At 40.2% G+C, this 27760-nt stretch overlaps 1 protein-coding gene across 1 annotated transcript in view; it reads left to right on the forward strand.

The window, feature by feature from the left end:
• Positions 1 to 2662: 2662 nt before the first annotated feature.
• LOC306753640 (macrophage mannose receptor 1-like) overlaps positions 2663 to 27760 on the forward strand; it is a gene marked incomplete at its 5' end in the record, with an annotated part of 30158 nt that continues 5060 nt past the window's right edge. The window contains 26 exons of the mRNA XM_079237533.1: positions 2663 to 2729; positions 2962 to 3315; positions 3508 to 3678; positions 6551 to 6706; positions 6809 to 6919; positions 7102 to 7239; positions 7356 to 7535; positions 8841 to 8995; positions 9309 to 9422; positions 9981 to 10096; positions 10941 to 11089; positions 11180 to 11379; positions 11745 to 11860; positions 11967 to 12039; positions 12435 to 12606; positions 12745 to 12783; positions 13227 to 13390; positions 14032 to 14093; positions 15312 to 15412; positions 15541 to 15683; positions 15841 to 15946; positions 25674 to 25801; positions 25963 to 26007; positions 26280 to 26324; positions 26662 to 26764; positions 27526 to 27755. Coding sequence (XP_079093659.1) covers positions 2663 to 2729; positions 2962 to 3315; positions 3508 to 3678; positions 6551 to 6706; positions 6809 to 6919; positions 7102 to 7239; positions 7356 to 7535; positions 8841 to 8995; positions 9309 to 9422; positions 9981 to 10096; positions 10941 to 11089; positions 11180 to 11379; positions 11745 to 11860; positions 11967 to 12039; positions 12435 to 12606; positions 12745 to 12783; positions 13227 to 13390; positions 14032 to 14093; positions 15312 to 15412; positions 15541 to 15683; positions 15841 to 15946; positions 25674 to 25801; positions 25963 to 26007; positions 26280 to 26324; positions 26662 to 26764; positions 27526 to 27755 — 3438 coding nt within the window. The remainder of the gene's footprint in view (positions 2730 to 2961; positions 3316 to 3507; positions 3679 to 6550; positions 6707 to 6808; positions 6920 to 7101; positions 7240 to 7355; positions 7536 to 8840; positions 8996 to 9308; positions 9423 to 9980; positions 10097 to 10940; positions 11090 to 11179; positions 11380 to 11744; positions 11861 to 11966; positions 12040 to 12434; positions 12607 to 12744; positions 12784 to 13226; positions 13391 to 14031; positions 14094 to 15311; positions 15413 to 15540; positions 15684 to 15840; positions 15947 to 25673; positions 25802 to 25962; positions 26008 to 26279; positions 26325 to 26661; positions 26765 to 27525; positions 27756 to 27760) is intronic.

Here is a 27760-nt window from a genome sequence, read left to right on the forward strand (position 1 = left end):
AGCAAGCATCGGAACTACAGTGAAGAATGCATATATACATCAACACATCAATATCTTTATTTCAAATATTTGTAATCTTAAAAGGCATCAGTCATAGTGTCAAACCTCCTGAGGAATTTTCACCAAAGCACTGCAGTTGCCTGACATAGTTTTAGCATCTTTCCACTTCTTTTGATTTTATAGCCCCAATGCATCTTTAATTGACCTAATTTTCAGCAAAAAGCCTCTGCTAAACCTGGTTGTGAACATAGTGGAGCATTAAAGGAATACTTCACCCTTGAAATGACACTTGTATATCAATTACTCGCCGGCTTTAGCTTTGAAATCTTGAAGAAAACATGAATCCTTGATGAATTGCAGTAAATGAAGGCAACGTTTAACAGCAAAAACTATATCAAATAATCGGATTAAAAACTTTAATTTACCCAGTTGTTTAATCAGTCAACCCGTTACCATTCTCAACTCGTCACATACTGGCGCCATATATTTCTTGGCATCACCTTCTAATGCACTGTGCTTGCACAATTCATGTTGTTTTATTAGCATTTTGTGTGTGTGTTTACACTTTAAATTCACCACTTCTCAGACAAAATATTTCACTGTTGTATCCTTTACATGTATATGCTGGTTGTAGGGTTCTGTCTGTCAGCCTCCTGCCATCCTCCTGCATTGATCCCGTCTGTCACAATGAGTGGACCCAAGAAAAGACAAGTCGACAGTGAGTGCAGAGTCTTTAATAAGTGGACTGATAAGTATTTTTTCACCGAAGTACGATCAAAGGCAGTATGTCTTATTTGCCAAGAAACCATTGCAGTATTCAAAGAATACAATATTAGCCGCCACTTTTCCGCCAAGCATGCTAACTATGCTAGCCAAAAGTCAACGACAGAACGGGCGGCTACTGCTAAGAGGTTGGCAGCCAATTTAAAGAGTCAGCAAAATATTTTTCTCCGCCAAACTGCTATACAAGAATCAAGCACCAAGGCAAGTTTTTTGCTAGCATTCAAATTAGCAAAAGTCAGCAAGCCTTTCTCTGAAGGAGTGTTTTTGAAAGAATGTATGGTAGAAACAGCAGGTCTCTTATGTCCAGAGAGCAAAAACAAATTTGAAAAATTGAGTTCATCACGCAGAACAGTGACTCGGCGTGCAGAACAAATTGATGAAGATTTAACCAGCGAGTTGAACAAAAAAGCTGAGTCATTTACGTTATATTCTCACGCCGGCCTCGCCGTCGTCCAGTGTAGAGCCACGGGTCTCCCACCGCCCAGCACCCCCTGTGGCGGACCACAGGCTCCCCACCTTCCCTTTGGCTCCAATAATCTGTTTTACCAGATACTCATACTCTCATGTGGTCTGCATTTGGGTCCTAAACATTGTCCTCCCGTGACAGGTTCACACAAACACTCTCCATCCATCTGATACTGGCCCGGCCCGTCTGTCAAAATAAATAAAATAAATAAATATTTTCATGAATATAATTAGGGCCAAAACAGGGTCCTCCTCTTGATACACTATTGACCAGTTTGCATTCTTTACATCCTCCATAAAAGAATCCTCTTGGAAGTGCTTGTATAACCTTTTGTTTGTAATCCTACAGGCTGCTTTCGGGATTTTTGTTTTCCTTTTATATGCTATTAAGTTGTGATCGCTGAAACCAAGAACTACTGACACTGCTTTAGAGCAGTGTTCAGGGGTATTATTTCTTATTTGTACTAGTTCTTGTTTGTACTAGTTCTTGTTGGTAATGTAATCTGTATTTCTCTCACAGGTGGGGTAGTTAGAAAGAGAGTGTATTTAGTGTTTAGAGTGAGATTAGTAATACAAAATGTAAACAAGAAAATAGACGATGATGTATTATGTTGAAGACTCAGAATCAGAATAATTGATTGGCCAAGTGCGTTGGCAATTCACATAAAAAAGACAAAGTCAGCAGTCTGAAAGCTTCTTTGTTGTAAATATTACACAATTCGTCCTTCAGTCAAGTTGAAATAAACAAGAACGAACCAAACGGCCAACTGCAATGTTCTCCAAAATCTGTGTGAATCATGCTTATCTGCTCCAACCACAATTTGTATCACATCTGCTTCCTCTCTTGAAATACGTGTCAAAAATCATGGAAATCAAATAATTCGTGAATGTAGAATAAATTAAGGAATACTACTGTAGATGGTAAATAAGTGGAATCACTGGTGGTTACCTTAATAGCTTGTAAGATATGAAAAGATAAATGATAACCATCACAATCAATAATAAATGTTTTACTCTGTACTACGTGTTTGCTATGTCCGTAGACGGCCATTACTCAAGAGGTCAGCTACTGGAGCGTGATACTCACACTTCTTGTTTCTCACAATGTCTGTTTATTATGCAATGGCAAATGACACATCCACGTCCAAACATCCTCTGGGAACATGTACGACAATGAAACTGCCAAATGTGCAAATATCAGCTTTTGGGTTCCGGTTTTAAATCACGCTTATAAGTTAGAAGTATAAAGAAAAAAAGTCTGATACTAGACCAAAAGAAACATGTATTACGACATGACGGGATGTGTCAGTTCTATCAAGATTGACTTTCGACAATCATTCACACAGCTCTTACATCCCTTGTGAGAAATGCATGGATAAAGTCTTCAGCTGTGAGACGTCTCAGACTAATGCTGATGATGAAGATAACTTGTACAGCCTTTGTGCTTCTCATCCAAACATTACAATGTTTGGCTTCAGACGGTACAGTATTAACAACTTTGACTTTTTAATTGTTTGTGAGATTGTGTAGATATGCACTCTCTTTATGTGAGATGGTTCTTTACCATGTGTCACCAGTGTTAAATACATTATTTTCTTCTTGCAGTTTTACTTATACTTATATTTTGCATATATGTCAATATACAATGGAATTCGTTTTCTTCTTTTTTCTACAATTAACATTCAAAGTGTGTAATTATTTCTTTCTCAACAGATTCACCATTTCAACTAACTAACAAAGACACTGGTTTTTGTTTGGTTAAAACAAACAACTGCAATGACATACGCTGGACAACTGGTGATCGACTTCTGGTTCTGCAAACGAAGAAGTGTCTGGGAGTCCAGGGGAAAAGTGTGGGAAGTGAAATAAACCTCTACGATTGTGACGAAAAGAGCGACCTCCAAAGGTGGGAATGCAAGAATGGAACAGTGCTCGCCCTCAAAGACCAGGAGCTTTACATTGAGCTCACTGCAGATACCACAGCAGTCCTCTCCAAAACAATTGGGCTCAATAACCACATCATAATTTCAGGGACTTCCAACGGCGCTTGTACAAGAACATACAGAGGTACAGTATGAAACAGTTTGTTGTTTTGAAGGACTTGCCATGTCTACACTAAATCATTGAATGTCAAGCATTCGAAAGCATAATGAAAATTGAGATTATGTTTTAAGGGAGATGATGAGGGTGTGTTAAGTTAAAAAAGGTATATCACTGCAGGTACAAATGTTCTGAAGCTAATCTTTCATCCCCTCTTAGAACTCTATGCACTTGGTGGAAACGCTGCTGGACTGCCATGCATGTTCCCCTTCCAGTACAAAGACCAGTGGTACTCAGACTGCACTACAATTGACTCTCCAGAAAAGCATCTTTGGTGTGCGGTTGAAACTAAATATCAAAGTGAACGCTGGGGTTACTGCCCGAGTACTTGTGAGTACTGCCTGTGAAAATTGATATTGTTTTAATACTGCTGTGGCATAAGGCCAGGTTTACAATGCTGGTGTATACTGGTTGAAAATAATGAGTCATGAAAGTTTTCAGTGCTGAAAACTTCACTATTTACATATACACAAGATTTTCTTTTAAAATTAACGTAAAAAAAACAAAAAGACAAAAAGAACAAAAAGAACTGCTCAGCCTCCCGGGAAAAGCTTATGCCAGGGTGCTGGAAGGGAGGCTCCGACCGCTTGTCGAACCTCAGATTCAAGACGAGCAGTGCGGATTCCGTCCCGGTCGTGGAACAGTGGACCAGCTCTTTACCCTTGCAAGACTACTGGAGGGGTCCTGGGAGTTTGCCCAACCAGTCTACATGTGCTTTGTGGACTTGGAGAAGGCTTTCGACCGGGTCCCTCGGGGGTTTTTGTGGGGGGTGCTGCGGGAGTATGGGGTGCCGGACCCGTTGGCACGGGCTATCCGGTCTTTGTACGCCTGCAGTAGGAGCTGTGTTCGTATCCTCGGTAGTAAGTCAGACACGTTCCCGGTGGGTGTTGGCCTCCGCCAGGGCTGCCCTTTATCACCGGTCCTGTTCGTGACTTTCATGGACAGGATATCTAGGCGCAGCCAGGGGGCGGAGAGGATCCGGTTCGGGAGTCTCGGGATCGCCTCTCTGCTGTTCGCGGATGATGTGGTCCTGTTTGCCTCCTCGGATTGTGACCTCCAGCATTCACTGGGGCGTTTTGCAGCCGAGTGTGAAGCGGCAGGGATGAGAGTTAGCGCCTCCAAATCTGAGGCCATGGTGCTCTGCCGGAAACCGGTGGATTGCTCCCTCCAGGTGGGGACAAACTGCCTACCCCAAGCAAAGGAGTTCAAGTATCTCGGGGTCTTGTTCACGAGTGAGGGTAAGGTGGAGCAGGAGATCGACAGACGGATCGGTGCGGTTGCAGCAATAAAACAGGCGCTGTACCGGTCCGTCCTGGGAGGGAGCTGAGCCGGAAGGCGAAGCTCTCCATTTACTGGTCGGTCTATGTTCCAACCCTCACCTATGGTCACGAACTCTGGGTCGTGACCGAAAGAACGAGATCTCGAATACAAGCGGCCGAAATGAGCTTCCTCCGCAGGGTGGCCGGGCTCACCCTTAGAGATAGGGTAAGGAGCTCGGACATCAGGAGGGAGCTTGGAGTCGAGTCGCTGCTCCTTCGTGTCGAAAGGAGTCAGCTGAGGTGGTTCGGGCATCTAGTCAGGATGCCTCCTGGACGCCTCCCATTAGAGGTTTTCCAGGCACGTCCAACTGGTAGGAGACCCCGGGGAAGACCGAGGACACGCTGGAGGGATTATATCTCCCGGCTGGCCTTGGAACGCCTCGGGATCCCCCAGAATGAGCTGGAAAGTGTTGCGGGTGAGAGGGAAGCCTGGGTCGGCCTGCTGAACCTGCTGCCACCGCGACCCGACCCCGGATAAGCGGCTGATAATGGATGGATGGATGGAAGAACATCTAAAGTCAAGTTAAACTCAACTTACTCCAACTAGACTTTCTGTGAATTGACGTTATTATTTTTTCATGCTGCACATTCACTGAGACAGATTACGCTTCATGGGGTAGGAGTTAAGGTCTGTCCTAATAATTGCTATTCATGAAGAAAACAAATTATTGCAAGTGGTCTTACAAGTGGCCAAATCTAGCGAGAAGATGACCAAGTGTGCAACACTGTCACAAGGTGTATGGCGTAATTAATTCTCACAGCACCTACAGGCATCATTTCATTTAGGGCCAACCATCAGTATAAAGTTATGTCAACCCCCAACATTTAACCCTCCTGTTATGTTCGTTTCTTAGGTACAGCAATGATGTTCCATGGTCAATGTGACCCGTTGCATGTTGAATCATCCAAAATTTGTCAGAAACCAAAAAATCATAATGAATATAGTTTGTACCTCATCACCAACACCATTACTAACAATCAATTCAGTTTTTAGTGGAATGAAGTTATTCACCCCTCCATAGATCATAGTTAAATTAGGATAACTCACTCGTTTTCATGAAAAACTATTTTGTAGGTACATTGGAAAAACTTAGATATAAATTCTCATGTTTTCTTAATTTTTCCAACAAGTGCTTCATGTCCCTTAATCCCGTAGCTGTCCATGGAAAGTAAAATACAGCGTTAGCACAACTGCGTCCAGCAGCTAGCTTAGCCAAACCGTCCTGTTGTAGCTTAGGGCTGCACAGAAGCTCAAGCTGCTCCCTCTCACGGCAGTCTTTTGTCTTATGGTGAGGTCCGGTTGATCTGGGATCAGGTGTTTTTTGTAGTTTCTCCACCAAAGGTTTTCTCTTAAACGGGTGTTGGAGGAGAGATTATACCGAGTTAGCGTTTGGTTTTCTTTGAAGAGAAGTGCTCGACTCGTGCTCGCAATCGCCGCTGTCATGTTGTTAAAATGGGTGGTGCGTGCCTCGCCTGCCCTGACGAGACAGAGATGCGGGAACGCACAGCCTTGGGCCAACTGAGTTTGGCCCTCCCGGAAGTCTTTTTTAGGGCGCTGATTGGATAAATTGTATGTCATTCATTTATAGCTTTAATCAGTGATTGGCTAAACTGCGTATTAGAGAGGTGCACGAGCAGAGGGGACAAGCAGGAAAGCATATATTTTGCACAGATATCCTATTTTACAAATATTACTGTATTATACGGTTGCAAATACATGAAATACAAATGTATTTATTACTTTTGTTTATTACACTAATTAAAGCAAGCAGAATAAGTTTCACACAGAAAAAGTATTTTTCTTTTTTTTTCCTAGATTTTTAAACTTTGAAACATAATATTTTGAAGCAAGCATAACATATACATATTGTGTTTGCTCACAGCTAAAGAAGGCTGGACTATACACCCAACAACAGGAGCATTTTACCAGCTCAACACACAGTCAGCTGTGACTCAGCCCCAGGCAGAAGCCAGCTGCAAACAGCAGGGTTCCTCCCTGCTCAGTATCACCGATCCTCACCAGCAGGCTTACGTCACAGGTAAGGTGACACTATACTATATATCCTAAACGGAATGTTTTGATAAAGGGAGTATTTGGGTACTCGTTATCTTGTCATTTGTGTTCATCATTACCCCAACAGCACTACTAGGTACAGGGGGAAATATGCTTTGGACTGGGCTGATCCTGGATCCAGAACATGGCTGGATATGGTCCAACGGGAGGCCATACCGCTACCTGAAATGGGATTCAGGTATTTTTTCCTCTTTTTTTTAATTCAGTTATACTATAATGGTAATATATTACAAAATATTAGCAAATAATTATTTTTTGAAAAAAAATCGAATCCAGTGCACCCTGGTGTTACAGGGTGTTATGAGTAAGAATACAACCATGCGAAACCAACAATGTCAAGTAACCATTATCTTGTTAAAGGATATCCACTTCCTGATCCGGGACACAACTGTGCACTTGTTGACCCTGCTGTACAATACTCCTGGCAAAGTTTACCTTGCAGCAAGAAACTTGGGTACATCTGCTACAGTGAAGCAGCTGAAATACTGCCTGCACAAGGTAAAGAAAATAATCTAATCTATTCGACTGTATACATCCTCTCAGAACAGTATAGCTGCACTTTATACTGTATCTATCACTCAGTTCATACTTCTTTGTTCTCTCTTTATGATCAGCTGGTGTGACAGGATATTGTTCAAGACCTTGGATTTTCTACAATGGCCACTGTTTCCACCTTAATCGCACTCAGAAAACATGGTCTGATGCTCAGAGAGCGTGTCGTAATGAAGGAGGGGACCTGGTCAGCATCAGCAATGTGGAGGACCAAAGCTTTGTCATCTCTCAACTTGGATACAGTACGTGGGAAGAAAAAAAAATGAAGATGACAGATCCTGGCACTTTTCTTTTCATGATCACTTCAGTTATAGATGATGGTCTAAACAGCTTCCTAATCGATGCAGCTAATGCTAATGGTGCTAACGGTGTTGAGGGGGAACAGGAGGGTGGGTGGCCGGACAGCGTGAATGAGGCGACGTGAATGAGGTGAATACGCAAAATTTGCCTCATTTGCTTGACTCTTTGTAGGGAAAGCCTTTCAACGTTGATATTCTCGTCCTGTCTTCCCTGACCTCCTGACATTTAAATCCCAGGATATCAAAAATTTGCTTTGCGTTCGGTGTGAACAGAGTATATGCTTCACTCTACTAGCCAGCTGGTAGCTAAACATGTGAAGCATGGGTCAGTGATGGGAGATCATGCATGAACCAGTCAAGAAGGACATTTGAATAAAACCTAATTATTCTCGGTCCTCAGTAACATATTAACAGGGTTCCCACTCCTTTCGGAAGTTCTTTTTCCAGGACCTTTTCAGTGATGATCTAGCTGGTAGGACAGATAGGGATCGTGGAAAGGTTACACTCATGAATCCCTTTTTTCTTAGCAATTACAATTATCCACTGCTGCCTGAACACCTATAACTATTATTGTATCCTACAATTTTGCCTCCTACTTCCCATGTATTATTGTCCAACTCTCTCAACAATGCCAAAAACACATTTGAAACCATTGCTGCGAGCCAGAGTTGAATTACAATCCTAAAAACTTTCAGCAAAAGAGTTAAACATGCAAACCAATAATATTAAACAACCTTTTAAAACAAGTTGTGAAGAAAGCAACATTATGTCATTCAGCCTCTATGTGGGAGTGACCCGTCTCTGCTGTTGACGTGTCCTTGGGCAAGACACTTAAGCCCAAATTGCTCCTGCAAGCTGTTTCTCTTCCTTATTAGTGAATGTTTAGTTAGAGTCCATGCAGGTGATGGGTGAATGTGTGAACGATGACATGTAGTTTTAAAGCGCTTTGAGTAGTCGGAAGACTTGAAAAGCGCAATACAAGTACATACAACATACAACATTTAAACGTTAATATGACCCTGAACATAACGTCTCCTTTTCAGATAGCAATGTTAACCATTTTGGGTAACAGACAGGAAAATGTGGAAATTATTTCCACATTTGACTTTTTCTCTAATTTCCCATGTGTTCTCGGTCACTGGAATATGTGACAGCTGTTTTACAGGTTTTCCAGCGTGCATGGGAACCATGATTAAGTTAATTGCAAATAGTTTACAGAAAGATAATTTCTATTGTCCATCCCTGCAGTATCTACTGATGAGCTTTGGATTGGACTTAATGACAGGAAGACTGAGAGGCTGTTTGAATGGAGTGACCACTCTACTGTCAGTTTCACTAGCTGGGAATTTGGGAAACCTGCTGTCTCCACTGATATAAAGGATTGTGTTCTCATCAGGGGAGAGGTAAGAGACATCATGTGGGTATGGTGCGCATATCACCTTTGTGTTTCTACACATAACATACACTTGAGAAAGCGGTATCTAATGATGTTCTTTAATGAGATTGATCAGACAGCAAAAAAACTAATTGTGCGGCTCAATGTCACCGGTAACTTAATTGTACATGTGTTAAATTGCATTGTCAACTATGTCTGAATCTACTATATTATGTGAAAATGGCTGAAGGTTATTGACATTTGATTTACCTGTGCATTGACTGTAGTACCTTCCAGTACATCCAGTATCCACACAAACATTTCACGGTACTTTGTTGCAGAATGGGAACTGGGCTGACCGTGTGTGTGAGGAGAAACGTGGCTCCATTTGTATGAAGATGAGTGCCTCAAAACCCTCTGGAGATGAAGTGCAGCAGGATGAAGGCTGCAAACCTGTGTGTTAAGTTTATATATATTTTATCTAATTTAAAAACGGTTTATCCTTTGTTCATGAAACAAACAGTGTATTGCCTGAACTTCAACCTAATCTAATTTTGATCTCCCAAAACTCAACTTTTTTTTGCATTTTGGTTGTCTCCAGCACAGCAAAGATCAGATAAATATTCGACCTGCACAGCACGACAAAACGAGAAATATGACAAAACAGAAAAATACAATTGGCAATACCAAGCTTAAGTGCTTTTGCAACCAAGACAAAACAAACAGCTAAAAGGCAACTGAATATTACACTTACATTTACTGGTGGACAGAAACACAGCTTCAAATGAATGCTAATGATCTTACTTACTATGTTTAATAATAATAATATGTAAGGGCTGTATGTGTTTCAACATGTTGCAGAGTTCCCAGAGTGCTTGAAAAAGTGTATTTTTAAATCCACACTGCAGCATTAAACAAAAGTTATAACTTCATAATATTTCATACTGCTTTCAGGCCAAGTTCAAATGTATAATGTTTTTGATTCTTTCTTCACTTTTTTCCCACCAATCCAGGGGTGGATACGATATGGCTTTTACTGCTACTTTATAGGGATACAGACCAAAACGTTTGATGAAGCCAAAGATGACTGCAAGAGCTCAGATTCTAACTTAGCTGATGTTTCAAATGGGTAAGAACACATATTATATATTCAGAGTAACACTACATTTCATGAGCCCAAATACATTGAAATTTACACAAAGAATTCTAATGCCGTGTTCACACCGGACGCGGCGCGATAATTCGCGCCGCGTCCACCGCGGCAGTTTACTCGTGTGAGTGAAACGAGGGTGTTCACAACAAACGCGAAAAATCCCAGCGCGAAGGGGGCGTGGCTTAGCTTCGTCGCTTGTCTCTGTGAGAGACAAGCGACGAAGCTTTCATTTCCGCTATCGACCATGGAATAAATAACCACTAGTCTGCTTTATACTTGTTGTGGAAGTCCCAAACATGTCGGAACATGAAACGCCCTCGTATTTGGGTTCATAACATCATCTGTAGCCGCACACAGCTTGGTGAATTTCACCGACTCCCCCAGGAACTGCGTCTCACGTATCTCCGTAAAACGACACCGATTATGCCATCCACCATGGAAATAACCACTAGCTCTGCTTTATACTTTTTGTGTAAATTCCACATATGTCGGAAGATCAAACTCCATGGTGTCTGGGTTCATAATATTATCCGTAGTCCCACAACAGCGTCTCAATGAAGCCGCTGTCAGCGCTGGTTCTGGCGGAGCAGCAGCAGTTTCATTCAGAAACGGCAGGACAGAGATGATGATTGGCGGAGCTTCTCAACGCTGATTGGCTGCCGCAACTTTGCGTGAATAAATCGCCAATTCGCGTCGCAGCACGTCTGTGGATTGACTTTACATGTAATCTGGTCACGCCGCAAATTCGCGCCGCGTCCGGTGTGAACACGGCATAACAGAAAAAGAGATTCCACGCTCCTAATTGTGTAAACATTTCCAGGGTGGACAATGCCTTCCTTGTCAGCTTGGTAGGTTTGAGACCAGATAAATACTTCTGGTTGGGCCTTTCAAATCAGAAAAACTTAGATCAATTTACATGGACCAACACAGATTCAGTGAGGTTTACTCACTGGAACGCTGAAATGCCAGGTATGGAGAAAAGTTCAACTCCCTCTTTAAGATTTGTCCAAAAGTGGCTTCACAATGAACTTTTTCCAATGTCTCCCTCCATAATGCAAGGTCGCCAACAGGGATGTGTTGCCATGAAAACTGGTTTTTTTGCTGGCCTCTGGGATGTGCTGCCCTGCACCAATAAGGAGAAATACATCTGCAAACACCTGGCAGAGGGGGGCATTTTAACTCCTGCACCACCTATACTTCACCCTCCCATATGTGTCAAGGGCTGGACACTAATTGGATTAAGAGACTATTGTTCTAAGGTGATGATTTTAAATGTTTCATTCATTCCAAAAAACCTAAGAACTTGTGCCTCTTCAGGGGAGTGCTAATTACTGTTTCTTTTTCCAATCAAAACTGACCGTTAAAACCCTAAATGTAGCCGTTAAACAGCGGACTATTAACTTTTAACTCTGTTTTTCGCCTTCAAAATAAAAGCACCGTATCTCAAAACAGGAAACCAAATACATTTTGCTTACGGCAGACAAAAACATGCAACAAAAAACAACCAAATTGATTGGCAAACAGTTTCTAACTTTAGAACACATTGAGTTTTTTTTTTTTATATATGTTTGCTTGTTGAGTCACACAACCCAATTATGTTGAACCTCTTTGCCTTCTGGTCAAGGTGTTTTCATTCACGAAAAAGAGGACCTGGTATGAGGCCAGAGATTACTGCAAGGCCATTGGAGGAGAGCTGATCAGCATCCACAGTGCTGACGAGCTACTAACGTTAAGAAGAAGGTATACTATGACTGTTCACATAAAAAAATTACAGCAGAAGTTCTTCAACAAGTTTGACATATATCATCAATACAACAATCATATAATATATCATTGTCCATTATAGCAACGGAAAATTCTGGATTGGGCTAAGTGCTCCTGACTCAGTCAACGGTTATGTATGGAGCGATGGATCTCCAGTGAGTTAACAATTTTCTACTTCAAAAACCTGGGAATGAGTTAGCATGTTGGCACTTCTGGTTCCCTCATCTCAAAGTGTTTGGTTAGATGGCTAAAATAAGGTATATAGTTAATACAAGCTTAAGATATTTTAACATTATGATCTACGATATAAAATACATCAGTAAATACCCCTCTTGTGAACTTGAAGCTTTTACTTAAAAAAGGTATCATATACCTGTGTTTGTCACAGAGCTTTTTTTCTGCAACAATAAAAAAATCCAATAGAAAAATCCCATTGGCTTTTTGTCAAGGGAACCAGTGTGATGCTAACTTCAGGGGCTATACGTCATCCCTGCATCTCTTTATAAAATTATGATTTAAAATGTGTTTTTTGGTAACCTTTTGTTTACAGCTGCAGTTTCAACACTGGGAAGATGGAGAGCCAAACAATAAAAACAATGTGGAATCTTGCACTGAATTGGACTCGGATCATCTGGGATGGCGGAATCAGCTGGATGTGCAGGGGTCTTGGAATGATGTGCACTGTGAAACTTACAACAACTGGGTGTGCCAGATCCGTGCAGGTAAAATGAGGGAATGAAAACTCTTCATTCTCTGTTAAGTTTTTTTAAGAGCATGTCACTCTTTTGTAACCTTTGTTGAAGGTTAATCAAGCAAGCTTGACCTTCCAAGAAATTCCTTTTATTCCTTACTCTTTACAGGAGTGACTCCAAATCCGCCTCCAGACTCTGTCGCTCCTGGTAAGTGGGCTATTTTTTTTCCCGATGCAAACACATAGAAAACATAGGAAATACCCTTTTAGCCCAAACTTCATTTTCTATATGCTTTAAATTTGCTGCTGATGTTACTTCTCTATGGGTTAATCCTCATTTAATGTGTGGCTAGACATCTTTACATAGAAACATCAAACTTCATACTCCAAGAACACAGACACATACAGCCATGCAAGCGACTGTGAGGCTTTACTAAATACTAACATTAGAATGCAAACATGTCATGAGAACATGAAGATGAAAACCTTAATCCTGCTGGTGGCACTGGTGAACAAGTCAGGGGATCACCAAAGTCAGTCCAAACTTTGGGACCCATGAATGTCTTTTCAATCCATAGTAGCCAGAAAGCAACAGAAATCTGAACCTGCACATGAACTTTAATACATGACATATTTCTGACATGTTTTCAGACTACAATACGACCTCCGACGGGTGGCTAGTATGGAACGGGGCTCAGTATTATATTAACAGACTGTCGAGGGCCATGGAAGAAGCTCGTAGCTTCTGCCAACAGAGGCATAGTGACTTGGTAGTTATCAACAGTGAAGCTGAAAGTGTCTTTTTATGGAAACAGGTGAGAAGTGACATTTATTCTTCATTACTGACATTTATTACTGGCCATGGCATTTAACCTTCCTCTTATCATCTCTTGTGTTAACGGGTCGGTTTTGACCCATGTCTTAAATCAGCTGTAAAATACACTAAAAACAATTATTTATCAACCAATTTGTTTCTCATCTCTTGGTTGCCTTTTTAGGGGAAAATTATTAACTATAGTAACATCCTTGGTGTCAATTTCGACCCATGTATATTTACTTTTTTTCAGCAATAGAACTTTAATACAAACACAAAACGAAAAGCAGAACAAGTCATAAGACAAAATATTGATTTGCAAGGTAAAAAGCAATAAAAACAATCAAGCAAATCTTATTTTTTATAACTGGGTCGAAACCGACCCTAACAACACAAAGGTCATAATTTCAACCAGAGCATTTCATAATTTAGTGGGAACATTTTTTTTGTTTCATTTTGTTGAAATAGAGGTTCCTGACAAAGTCAAAAAGCCTTGATGCAATAAAAACATTTTATGTGGTTCTTTTATGCATTCAAAACCTAAAACGGGTCGGTACCGACCCTAACACAAGAGGAAGGTTAAGATCAGAACATACTGCAATGTAGGTACTGTTCCACTGTGCTCTGTCTGTTTGTGTGCAGGTGTCCAGAAAGTATGGGCCTTACTGGATAGGCTTGAATGTAGATCTTGATAAAACATATAGGTGAGTATGACTTAATTAATGAATAAAGGATTACAGTACACAAAATTCCCGGTTCGGCGTATAGGTTGTTTTTTGGGTCAGAGTTCTGTAAGTTTTTGGTACAATAAGGAAAACAAAGAACATGCATGAAAAAAGTTTTGATTTAATTTATTTTGAAAATTATGAACATTCAACTCATTTGACATAATACTTACTTTAACAGTTAAGGCACTCAAATACTGAGTGTGTGTATGTATGTGTGTGTGTGTGTGTATGTATATATGTATGTATGTATGTATATATATATATATATATATATAAAAACTAAATGGATAACAAAATGTATTTGTTATAATGTAAATGTCACCCAATTTCCCTTAAAAAAAAAAAATCCTTAACTGGGCTGTATTTTATGCTTGTTTATCCAAGGTAGGCACAACAGATGCATGTGAATGTATGACATAAACATATGCTTTAATTCTGCATTGTCTACAATTGTGTGTGTGATAGCATATACACAGCAATAAACACTCTGTAGCATTAGTTACAGAGGCACAATATTAATCTGCAGTCAGAGGCTGCCTGGATGCTGTTGAGATTATTTGTTTTGATAATTGTACATTAAATGTTAACCCTGCAGTCCCTCAGGTAGTTGTGTGGGTTGGCCATTGTCTGCCAACGTCTTTTACATTACACATACTCAAAATAAGAATGAACATTACAAGATAAAAGATAACATAAAAGTAGCTGTTATTGCTGCTTTATTTACATTATTTCTTTGAACACAATATGGTGGATTTTACTACCTGAATTTAAAAACAAAGCTTATTCTACATTTTTCAATATAAAAATATATAATATAAAAAAAACATACAATACAAGATTGACAACATAGATAATATATTTGTGGGAATAAGGAATGTGCCATGTGGTTTGCCCCGCTGCTCTTTATTGCTTTTTACTGTCTGCTTTAACAATCATGGACAACCAGATTCAAATTATGAAGTGCTGACTCAAGAGCGCCTGCCCGTAATCCATAATGTAGAATGTCTGTCACCTGGATATGGTAAATGCCATAAGGCCCAACAATATAATTGCTGGTGTGTACCATTGTTTTTGAATGAAAAAAATATATACTTAGGTGTCAAAACATTACTTTAAAAAAACTAAAAAGAAAGTAAGAATGTGCCATGGATGTGTCTTTCAAATTTTGAACTGATTTTATTGTGTACCAAAAAGTTGGATGGATGGTTCTCCAGTGGTGTTTCAAAGGTGGGATGAAAATCAACCTTCTTTCCAACGCAATGATGAGAATTGTGCTGCCATGACTCTAAGTATGGGTGAGTACCTTAAACTGACTAATCTACACTTGCATACTTTCATACAATTAATTAAATAAAGAACTAAATCTGAGATTAGATTTATTTACCTTAATCTATTTATACAATTTTTTTTTATTAATTTACAGGGTTCTGGCATGTTTATAACTGTGGAGAGGAGCACAAGTTCATTTGTAAACGCAGTGGCTCACCACCTGCAAACGTTTCTGTAGCACCAACAGTTCTTCCAAAAGGTGGCTGTCCACAAAACTGGAAACAATTTGACTCAAAGGTCAGAGGTCACTTTTATTTTTTTTTATAGTTGGCAGACTGGGGGTACAACTGATGTTGTATGAAATAGGCCCTCAATCTTACAAAGTATTGATCTATTTGTGGATAAAAAAATAAGCTGCTCTTTTTACATAAAACTGTTTATTTTTCCAATATAGTGTTACAGCATCATTAATAACCAGAAGGAGACGTGGCATGGAGCAAAGACACAATGCAAAGCAATGGGAGGAAATTTGGCTTCAATTCTGTCAAGAAAAGTGCAAGGTTTGTTTTACGTTTTTTTTTGTGGCTATTTTCCAGAAAACTATGGAATTTTTATATTCCAGAGAAATGCATACCATACATATTTAATAGAGATGTAACAATTAACTTTTAACCGACAACAGACATTTTGTACTCAATAATATCTCATTAGAAACAAATCTAAAATCTAGTGTCAAATGTCAATAAAATAAATAACATTCCTGAAATACACGGACCTCAGTCAGTATCAGTTATTCTCCTCCCTTTGCTGATGTGAGTCAGTGCATGCAGGTACCGCTGGTGGAGAAAGGAGGGGCTGCTCGGTCTCAGCAGATAGCTTTACAAGAATTTACCAAATTCTAAGATACGTTTGGCAAACTAAGCTAAACAGTTAGACTACATACAGATAGTTTCTGTTTTAGCTTGTTTGTGCTGTCCTTGTGTTAACTCGGGATGGACATAACTAGCTCTCCTCTTGCCGATTTCCACACAGATTTGTTCTTCATAAAGAAGAAAGAAAGAAACATGCACTTTTATTATTCCCCTTGGGGAAATTCTTCTCTGCATTTGACCCACCCCTGGATGGGGGGCGGTGGGCAGCCCTGTGAGGCGCCCGGGGAGCAGCTGGGGGTTCAGTGTCTTGCTCAGGGACACTTCGACATGTGAGCTATGGGGGGACTGGGGATCGAGCCGGCTACCTTGTGGTTGCGGGACGACCACTCAGCCCCCTGAGCTACAGCCGCCCTGATGTATGTAACATTATGAGGGATTGGCAAATAGAAGGCATCAATGGGGATCGCCAGATTGCATATTTTTACTGACCACAAGCAAATAACGATTAGCAGTTAAACTTATTTTCAAACTATGATGGTTGAACTTTGTAAATACCCTCGGTTCAAATGACTCCCTGGCAGAGGTGTCAAGTAACAAGTACAAATACTTTGTTACTTTACTTAAGTAGAAATTTTGGTAATCTATACTTTACTGGAGTATTTATTTTTCAGACGACTTTTTACTTCTACTCCTTACATTTTCACGCAAATATCTGTACTTTCTACTCCCTACATTTTAAAAATAGCTTCGGTACTATTTTATTTTGGCAGCCATTAACGGGCCAGAGCCGTTTCAGTGCTGGTTGCCGATAAACCCGGTTGCCGTGTCTCAGCTAGAATCGGCCCATGTCCGTAACAGCTATATCCGGGCCAGATATGGCAACAATGAATTGAGCCAAAGCTGACTCTCATTCGGCCGCATCGAGCCGGAACACAGCCGAGTTAGCCGACACTCAGCCGCAATACAGCCAAGTCCGCTGGCTACCTGGGCATGTCTTCCGCTCCATGAAACGCATGTTAACACTCTGGGGTCTGTGTCATTTTTTTGATTTTACATAATTTTTAAATTTCCCTTTTTAACTTGCATATGATACATGCATACAAAAATTACAGAATAATCTCAGCTATCTATATAATGAGGCACCATTGTCCCAAGGCACAAGTGTAAAGAGAAAATATGACTAAAGCTGAAAAATGTTATCTTGATTTTGGAAATCTTTCATATTTGTTGTGAAAACATAACTTTACTCAGATGGTATATCGGTTTTGGTAATGGAAATTGGTTTACCAAAGGTCTTAGGTTCACAAAAGCAGTGGAATATATGAATAAAATGGTAGACACATGTAAATAAATGTCAAAAACCAAATGTATTATTATATGGTGGGGATGATGAGCTGTGGCTGGCAGACGGACAGGGAGACTGCTGCAGCTGCATGTTGCATGTCGTCCTCTGGACCATCGCAGCTCTGAATCCACTCTGTAAAATACATTAATACAAGTCAGTATAAGTTCACTGAAATAAAGTTAATGGTGATAGAGACAACAGTTGATTACCCACCGTTCATAGCTGTAGTCAACTATCTCCGTTAGCTCTCGTTAGCTTGCGCCATGTTAGCAGCACCTACTGTAGTAACGATTAACGGAGATCCAACGCTACTAGGCTTACTAAGTTCACTGTAAGAAAGTTAACGGTGATAGGACAACAGTTGAGTATGCACCGTTCAGTCGTAGACACGGAAGGAAACATCCAACACGGCACTATGTAGTGACGTGCTAACGCTACGAAGCTATCATCAACAAACACATGTTAGTTACGGTCTTACAAACACATAGTGGAGGTCCAACACGACTAGTCGTACTAAGTTCACTGTAAGAAAGTTATTGGTGATAGGGGCAACAATTTATTACTCACCGTTCAGTCTCACAGAAACGTTGTAGCCAGCTATCTGGCCCGTTAGCTCCGGCTAGCTCCTTGTTAGCGAATCCTTCAGGCACTGAAGCTGCGCCGTCTGTCCCCTCCAATATAGCTTTGCTCAGGACTCTTCGCTTGGCATCTTCTGACTCGCATTGAAGCTTTGCACACGTCGTAAGACATGTCCATGTACAGATGCTCAGATGCAGAAGTGGAAACCATATCTCTGTGATTTATTATTGCTAAGATCTAATTTTATTAAAACATTAAACACCTGGTTTTACGCATCGCCGCGGGCCCCGCCCCCAAAGGGTTAATGCTCAGTAGTAGACATATGGTACTTAACGTTCTGCCGTCCCACGGGCGTCCTTTACTGGACATTCTAGTGTACACTGTACCCCCTTTATAGTTCGGTATGAGTGCCACATGTTTCTGGAAACCTACGATTCTTGTGATTCCAGCTGTGCAATCTGTTTCAAGATCAGATCACCACAGCAGCTACAAACAAGACTTTTGTCAGACAACAACAAACAAACAATAGCAAAATCCAGGCAACTCACCGATGACGCCTTATATTGATCCACAAATCCATAACATTCCAACAAAAATGGCGTTGTTACGTCGTAAAGGTCCAATAAAAAAAATCCCATAAAAGATTTAGTCCAAAACACGTGATTACATCCATAAATATCCACTAACTGGCGTTGCATCATTTCATATCAGCTGGAAGATATGAAAGAAAAACGTTTTGTTTTTAGAAAAAAGCAAGTTTGCATGAGCACAGCTACAAACTCGGTATCAAAATGACCGCCAAAATCTAACGTTTCCAATGAAACCCCACTTGAACCAATATGAGCTTTATGTCCTGACTGACAGGCTACATTACCCAACCAGAAGCTACGTTGAAGAACAGGCTCAGCCTCTATTTTCTTACATAGATCAAGCCTGTCACGTCAGACAGCTGCTGATAGAGCCTCAGTTTGGCATTTATACTTAATTTTCTCTGTGTCAGCAATACTGGTAGTAAACATGAATACTACCTCTACAAGTTTGCAAGACTATAAGCCTTTTTAATAGGTATATAGTATATATATCATGAATATTGTCAGTCTCAAAATGAAAAAGCGCCTAGACATTTCATTAGAAAAACGTGTAAAATATTAATTTTCTGTGATATTGTTATCTGCTTTTTACTTAGACTAGAAAAGGCTTCAGGCTATGGTTCCATTGTGTTTTCCAGTCCATACATCCATGTATAGTCATATACAGGCATCTATTTGCAAAGAAATGTTCAGGCGGAAATAAAAACCTTATACTTTAGTGTGTTCAAACTTATATAACTCAGTGTCAGCAGTACTTAAAGTGATTCTGACTATTGAGGGAAAAAAAGCTTCAGATTGTTAACTTTCAAAAGAGACTGAGACCATGCATTTACTCCAAATAGTTCAAGTACAGCTTGCAATTTACTCTGGGTATACCTGGATAGGCGTTTTTCGTCAAATTGTACAGGAAAGCTAAGAGGTTGTATTTGCGTTGTAATAAAATGTGATCATTTTCAATGGGCATATATGCAGCTGAAACAGGTAGCCTAGTGCATCCCACATTTTTCAACATAACATTTTAAAACATTATAGTCATTATGGCCTTTAGAAATATTATTTTTTTTTTGGGGGGGGGGGGGGGGGGGGGGGTAGTGCACTATAGGCCCCTGAGACGTGGCTTAAGAGTTTGTCCTTAATGGAAAAAAATGTCCCCTTACATTACTTTTATTTTTATACTTTTAAGTAGTTTTGAAACCAGTACTTTTACACTTTTACTGAAGTAAAAAGCTTGAGTTGATACTTCAACTTTTACAGAAGTATTTTTAAACCCTAGTATCTATACTTCTACTTGAGTAATGAATGTGAATACTTTTGACACCTCTGCTCCCTGGTCATTTTCTGGATCTAAAATGCTGCACTATGCCGATTTAAAGCACTTTTTTTTCATGGATATAATGCTGTTATGTCGGCTCTCTTAAATTGTTAAAGTTCTTCTTCTCAAAGCTTCAAGTGAGCAGCACAACTCTCACACACAGAAAAGAAACCGTGCGCAGACACGTGGTACATGACTCGCGCGAGAGGAGATTTCACTAAACCCACAAACAAAGTGTCTCAACACACAATGCACAAATCAGGACACCATAGAAATCATATCTTCTTACATTTTGACTGTTCATGAAACCATGATGTTATATAACCAAGGTTAGCGAAAAATCTGTTAATCCTGACACCCCTCGTGGCGATATGATTGAGAAACTGCGTAAAAAGCAGGTTGAAACATTAGTTGGAGAAACTCCGCTTCGACACAGAGGGCAGACGAGATGTGCGCTGTAACGTGACACACACACTGCTCTGCTACACTCATAGCTGTAACGTTACTGCTGCCCTTATAGTCATCATCACGCCTTCTCTTTCTTTCGACCAGACACTCGCTAACGTTACGCCTGGCTTGCAATGCACTGGCAGAAACCTTGACAGATTATGTCATGCAGACACACAGCTGACAACCTTGCAACTAAGCTAATTGTTGTTGTACTGTGTATATATGTATATATATTTATATATGTTTATGTCTGTGTCCAGTTGTGTCACTCTGAAAGTGAATTAAAGAACAGGTAAATGTGTATTGAACAATTTTCAATTCAGAATTGATGCGTCACCTGATCGCTCTCCTGATCATACTTCAAAGAGACCAGAAGTCCTGAACAAGAAGAGGTCATAGAGGACCTAGGGAAGTATATTGATCATACCTCCATATTAATTCTATTTAGAACGAATATTGATCAGAGCACCTTTAGATTGAACCTGTTTTGGTTATTATGTTGCAGCTGGGCGGCTTGTTGTGTGCGCACTTCAAGCACAGCACCCCTGCATGCAAGGCACTCAGTGTAGAACATTTTAAAACGATGAAGTGTGATATGTTATGTCCATGTCAAAGAAGTGTAACCGTGACACACAAAACCAACTTCATAGCCGTCATCAAATTGGATTACGCTCATCGCAATCTTGACGATTTGTGACCAATAGTAACCATTTTTGAACTGCGGATGAGTGACAGGTAGAGGCCTCTGAATCCAGTGGCGGCTGGTGGCAATTTTTTTTGGTAGGGCCATCTAATCAATTTCAGCAAACATCCCCGTATGATTCAATGTAAAAAAGGTATCATGCATTACTACTTTGCAGTTAAATATTTTACATTTATTCCAACACTTTGATTTAATAAGGACATCTTATTAACACAATTCAGTATGTGTGTATGTGTGTATGTATGTGTGTATATATATATATATATATATATATATATATATATATGTATATATATATATATATATATATATATATATATATAAAATCATGTCACATACCTCTCCGAAAGATAGTCCTGCACTTGACTGATGATTTTGTTTGCTTACTCCTCGTTTGCATTAATAACACACACACACACACACACAGAGCCAACACTCACGCTAATTTTCTTAAAACATACACAGTTATTACAACTTTAACTAACCTTGTGTCTCTTCCGCGGAGTGCTAATGTCGTTACTGTTTCTAATTTGTATCCAAAAATTACCATATTTTCATTAGCTTTTGACATTCAAATGGCGCACATTGCGACTTCCTTCATATCATCGCGAGCCGCCTTCAAAATAAAAGCATCTCATCTTACAGGAAACCAGTTAAATGTAGCTTAGCTTAACATAGGTAAAACACATGCAACAAAAACAACAACATTGATTTCTACAGCCAGAACACAAATTGGGTTACTTACATATATAATAACCGACAGCATGCTGTCCAACAGCTCGTTTTGTGCCGTCTTTGACTTGTATTTAAAAACGCTGTCTGCTCCGGCAGCAAAAGTCCCACAAAACTTCACACAATCAATTATTTTGGATGAAACGTGCCCGTTTTTCAGTCCTGCGTCCGTGGGTAGCGATGTTGACTTAGCTTGATATGCTAGCTTAGTAGTTTGGCAGAGTTATCCATGTGTGTCCTCCTGGTGTTCTCAAGTTTTCTTAATTTTTCTGACAAGTGCTTCATGTGCCTTACTCCCGTAGCTGTCCATGCTGGATTGGTCCCCGTTGATTTAAAAAACAAGCATAGAAAGTAAAATACGGCGTTAGCATGACTGCATTCAGCAGCTAGCTTAGCCAAACCGTCCTGTTGTAGCTTAACTGTGTCCGCAGAAGCTGCTTGCTTCCCTTTCACGCCAGTGTGTTGTCGTATGGTGAGGTCAGGCTGATCTGGGACCAGGTGTTTTACCTGTAGTTTTTTCTTCTGTAAATTCTTCTCTCAAACGGGTGTTGAAGGAGAGATTATACCGAGTTAGCGTTTGGTTTTCTTTGAAGAGCAGTGCTCGACTGTCATGTTGTTAAAATGGGTAGCGCGAGCCTCGTCTGCCCTGAGGAGAACGAGAGAAGGGAACGCGCAGCCTTGGGCCAACTGAGAATGGCCCCTCCGTGGATGTTTTTCAGGGCGCTGATTGGACAAGTTATGTCATTCGTTTATATCTTTAATCAGTGATTGGCTAAACTGCGTATTAGACCCGTCTTTCTTGGGCAAAATGGACCTGGCCACAGCACGTGCACGGGGGCAGCTGAGAGGTGCACGAGCAAAGAGGACAAGCAGGAAAGCTTATATTTTGTGCAGATATTCTATTTTACAAATATTACTGGGTATATTCCACAGCTCAAAAACACAAATATTAAAAATTTGTATACTATACTTTTTTGGTGGCTCAAGGTGGGTAGCCAGGCCCAGTGGCTCTCTACTGGCCGGCCGCCACTGTCTGAATCATAAGGTAGACCACCCTCAAGCATACCCTGCTTTATGGTCTAAATGTAATCTAATCATCATTGGGACCATCATTTAGCAAATGGGCATCATGCTGTATTGAGGAAGACTTGAAACTAGCAATTGAGACCATAAACTCAGGTTTACAATGTTTACTGAGGTAATAAATCAAGTGAGAAGTAGGGTCATTTTTTCATTTAGTTCCATCGGACTTCTATTTGCAACCAGAGGAGTCGCCCCCTGAGACACTTCCACTTTTAATTCACTCTTTAGAAGCGTAAAGTCGACAGCTAATATCCAACTAAACAAATACTGTACGTGAACATTATGTTTTGCACAAAACATTTCAACAATAGTAATTTTTATATATATAGTCTTGGTAAATGCTCAAAATACATACAATTTCTTTGATATTTCATTGCGTTTCGGAGATATTACCCTATTAACCTCTTAGGGGCGTGTGTTGTTTTTAAATACTCATAACATTACAATTATTTGGACAAACGACTCCAAATGTGGTGTATATGTGCACATTGCATCCCCTAATTTGCAATAAATCAGTCGTCCGATTAAACACTAGGGGGCACTACAGTAATTCAGCCAATGTGGCTTTTTTTTGTCATCTTTCGCCTTTTTTAGCGTTTATACTTTTACGAACTCCTCCGAGAATATTTATGCGATCGACTTCAATTCTGTTGAAGGATGATCTTAAGACCCTTATGAGCTTAAGTTGTGCGATAAACGAGAGTTTAGCCAATGGCCTTGAGGTGGCGTGAACCCAAAGACACACCCATTTTGTGTGGTTCGCTATGTGTGAGAATTCTGTTGTAACTCCTAGATACATGATGCAATCTGCCCAATACTCCTCATGCATGATGCCGGTCAAGGCTTGAGCACATGTACATGAAGAAATGTTCAAATTGTCATAGCGCCACCTACAGGCAAAAGTATATCAGCCAAACAGCATCGGATTTATCTGCAATTTACATGACCTGGTCTAACAATCATGTAGAGCACATATGTCAAACTCAAGGCCCGCGGGCCGAATCCGGCACGCTGCGTCATTTTATGTGGGCCGCGACGGCTTCACGGACCCGTTTTCAGTGAATCGTGGACCTTTGCATGGGCTTTTATTTTGAAGGGGATTTTTTTGTGCTTTTATTTTGAAGGATATTTTTTATGCCGCGGAGTGCCATCTATTCACACTCCTCAATGCTGCGGTCACAACACGCTTTACTTGCGTGAGTTTACACGTTGGACTATTTGTTATAGTTAAACTTCATTACCGACTTTTTTATTCCATGTTTGTGCATGAAAACACTGAGTCTGTTAAAAAAGGCTGAAGTTATACAAATATTATGTGTGTTGTATTACCTCATGTCCTTAAGATGCACTTTTTGGTTTTTAATTGAGTGTAAAAGGGAATATTTCAAACAATTTTTTTGTGTTGGCATACTGTGATATTGTGTACTTTCTCAGGTTCAAACTGCACCACATCATTAAATCAATTTGAGAAGTTGAAAATGTTCCTCGCATTGGATCTCAGCTTGTCATTAAGGGGTCAAGGTGGGTCCTGCAGCCAGACCAGCTCAGAACCACTGCCCCAGACCAGTTGAACCACTGCCCCAGACCAGCTCAGAACCACTGCCCCAGACCAGTTGAACCACTGCCCCAGACCAGTTGAACCACTGCCCCAGACCACATGCATGTTCTTATTTGCTCACAATTATTTGTTGGACCAGTTATGTGCTTCTCAACTGTGACAAAAAAGCTTAGAAGAAAGTTAATATAATAACGTGCGTTTGATCTTTGTCTTTGTTATTTTCTTCTGTTTTAAGTTTGATATTTAGCAATGTGGGTTTCTTAACCCTAAATTAAATGGACTTCTGTCATAGTAACAGAGAAATTTGCTTCCATATATTTTTACATTTATATAAATGCATGTACAATATTTTTACACTTGAATAAACAATAATCTAATACAAAGACAGTTAACATTATGTTCGGGAGGAGTTGAATGTATACAGTGTTACAGTTACAACCGGCCCTTTGAGGACGACAATGATGCTGATATGGCCTGGGTGAAAATGAGTTTGACACCCCTGATGTAGAGAAACATGATGCATCTGTATGTTCACATTGTCATAGTGCCACCTACTGGCCAAAGACATGAAACAAGCTCTTGTAACTCTACTGGACTTCATCCAATCTGCCCCAAACTTGTCGTGCTTCAAAAAGTCACGGCCTGAGGATATCGACGAGCCCTTTTTCACTCGCAGTCAAAGCGCCGCCTACTGGCGAAAGGAAATCGGCGTTGGGTGACAAAAGGCATCGGATTGACATGACATTTGCACAACGTGGTCTAAGCTTCACGTAGAGAGACGTGACGCACGTTGTCGAGAGTGTCGTCTATCGCCACAGGGCAGATGCGGGAACCGGTGAAGTGCTTGCAAAGCGCAATTTCCTGCGTCACCCGTCCAATAGGGTAAAAGAACGTCAGACCGGCGGGCGAACGTTCTCGGCCGGGCGAGTCAGCGACCCGCCGGCGCCCCCAAATGTGCCGCAGCGAGGACCCGCTCACAGCTGCTAGTTTTTATTTATTAGTTATTTGAACTGAGGAACAAATATCGATTAAATGATATGCTCATTATGTGTTACATTTTCAGTGTTTTTGACTTCTAAATTGGCGGAGGCACCTGCCACAAACCTATGGATTGGTTTGTATAATGTACGTGGCAATCCATTTCTCTGGACTGATGGCCGACCAATGCGATACAACAATTGGGGTAATGATGTAAGTGGATGCTAAGTTTAAAAAATAAAAGATTGGGAATAGCTGCAATGTTACATGAATCTTTAATTCAGTGTTGTGATTCATATTTTGCATCGGCATTGTTTGCAAAACACTTTGTGCGTATTGCTAAATATTTCTGACACCTTGAATTTTCATTCCAGTTGAACTCCAGGCAATTTGGAAATATTATGCAATCTCGTCAAGAGGTAATGAACATTTTGATTATTGGTTATTTTGTAAAGATATTTTATGTATGTCTAAATAAATAAATGAAATATATAAATCAAGAATGTAGAGACAATCCTTTTCGAAGTACAGTATACTGTATATAAAGTGTTGGGTAATCTGCTCTAAATTACTCTTTAAATGTTACATGAATCTTTAATTCAGTGTTGTGATTCATGTTTTGCATCGGCATTGTTTGCAAAACACTTTGCGTATTGCTAAATACTTCTGACACCTTGAATTTTCATTCCAGATGAACTCCAGGCAATTTGGAAATATTATGCAATATCGTCAAGAGGTAATGAACATTTTGATTATTGGTTATTTTGTAAAGATATTTGATGTATGTCTAAATAACTAAATTGAATATAAAAATCAAGAATGTAGAAACAATCCTTTTCGAAGTACAGTATAGAAAGTGTTGGGTGATCTGCTATCTCATTGGTTTTGCACATGGTGCAAAACCAATGAGATAGCAGGTAACATGGTGGTGATTAAATAACATATGCAGTTACATTAAGGCTGCTTCGTGACTCATATTTTACAAATTAGTAATTCTTTAAGGGAAACATGCTCTCAGTCCCCTGAACCTTAACATAAATTATCTTTACCTGATCAACGCTGTGTTTCACCAGAAAGCATGTGCTGTGATGAGTCCCAATCCCAGCAATGATAATGGGAAATGGATTAAAAAGTTCTGCAATGACACCAATGGATATGTCTGTCTTCGAAATGTTGGTGAGCCTACCCTTCGTTGTTTCTCTTGAATGCAATAGGTTCTATGGCCTAGAATGATTAATATATTTTACCAGATGTTCTATATATTCTGTATTTCCCTTATTGACAAAACATAACACCATCAGCCAAGCATCAACTCACAAGCATCACATGCTTGAGCAGTGTGCACCCTAGTTGTGGAAGCTCACACTAACAGCAGACACATGGTGTATAAGGCATGTGCACGACTAAGAGACTGTTGGTGTATTTTAGAGCAAATAAAAAAAGATGATAATGCATGACCCACATGGTTTTCAACACTATTCCTAGCCAGGCACAAGCATCAGTGTAGATTTGACTTCATGTTAACGCAGTGGCGGGCCGTCAGGGCCTGCTAAGCCTTCTCTGCTGGCGGGGTGCCCCGCGGTGCGAACAGCTGATCCACTGCTGGCCCAGTTAGAAAACCCAAAGCCCGCCACTGTGTTAACGTGTGTATTTTCAATTTGGGAGTAATTCAACCTCCTACAGCACCACTTTAAAGCAACTGTGTTATGTTGTGTGACTGCTCTGTTTTGTTATCAAAACTCGCCAATGATCAAAATTAGGATTTCAACAATACATATTTTTGTGTATTGTATTTTAAGCGCAGGCCTATTCAAACAGGATCGTTATTTTTAAATGGGATAAGTGAGTAATTTCATTCTTTTCAGAAAAAAGGAAAATAATAACTACACTACTAATAGAGGAACAACTGAAATTGTCTAACTTCTCGCCCGACACAGATATTTCTCTCCCAGACTCCCCTGAACCAACAACGACCGACTATGTCAAAATATTCAATGACTCTTTCAAGCTTGTTTCTCAACAAATGAACTGGGATGCAGCCAAAATGCACTGTGAAAGTGATGGTGCCAAACTGGCGAGCCTGCGAAACCAGTGGTCACAGGCCTATGTTGAGCTGCTGGGGTTGAATGTCAAAGGTCCGATGTGGATTGGAATTAACAAAATGGAGGTACA

Source organism: Taurulus bubalis, assembly GCF_910589615.1.
Source record: "Taurulus bubalis genome assembly, chromosome: 1".
In the NCBI taxonomy this organism is placed as follows: Eukaryota; Metazoa; Chordata; class Actinopteri; order Perciformes; family Cottidae; genus Taurulus; species Taurulus bubalis.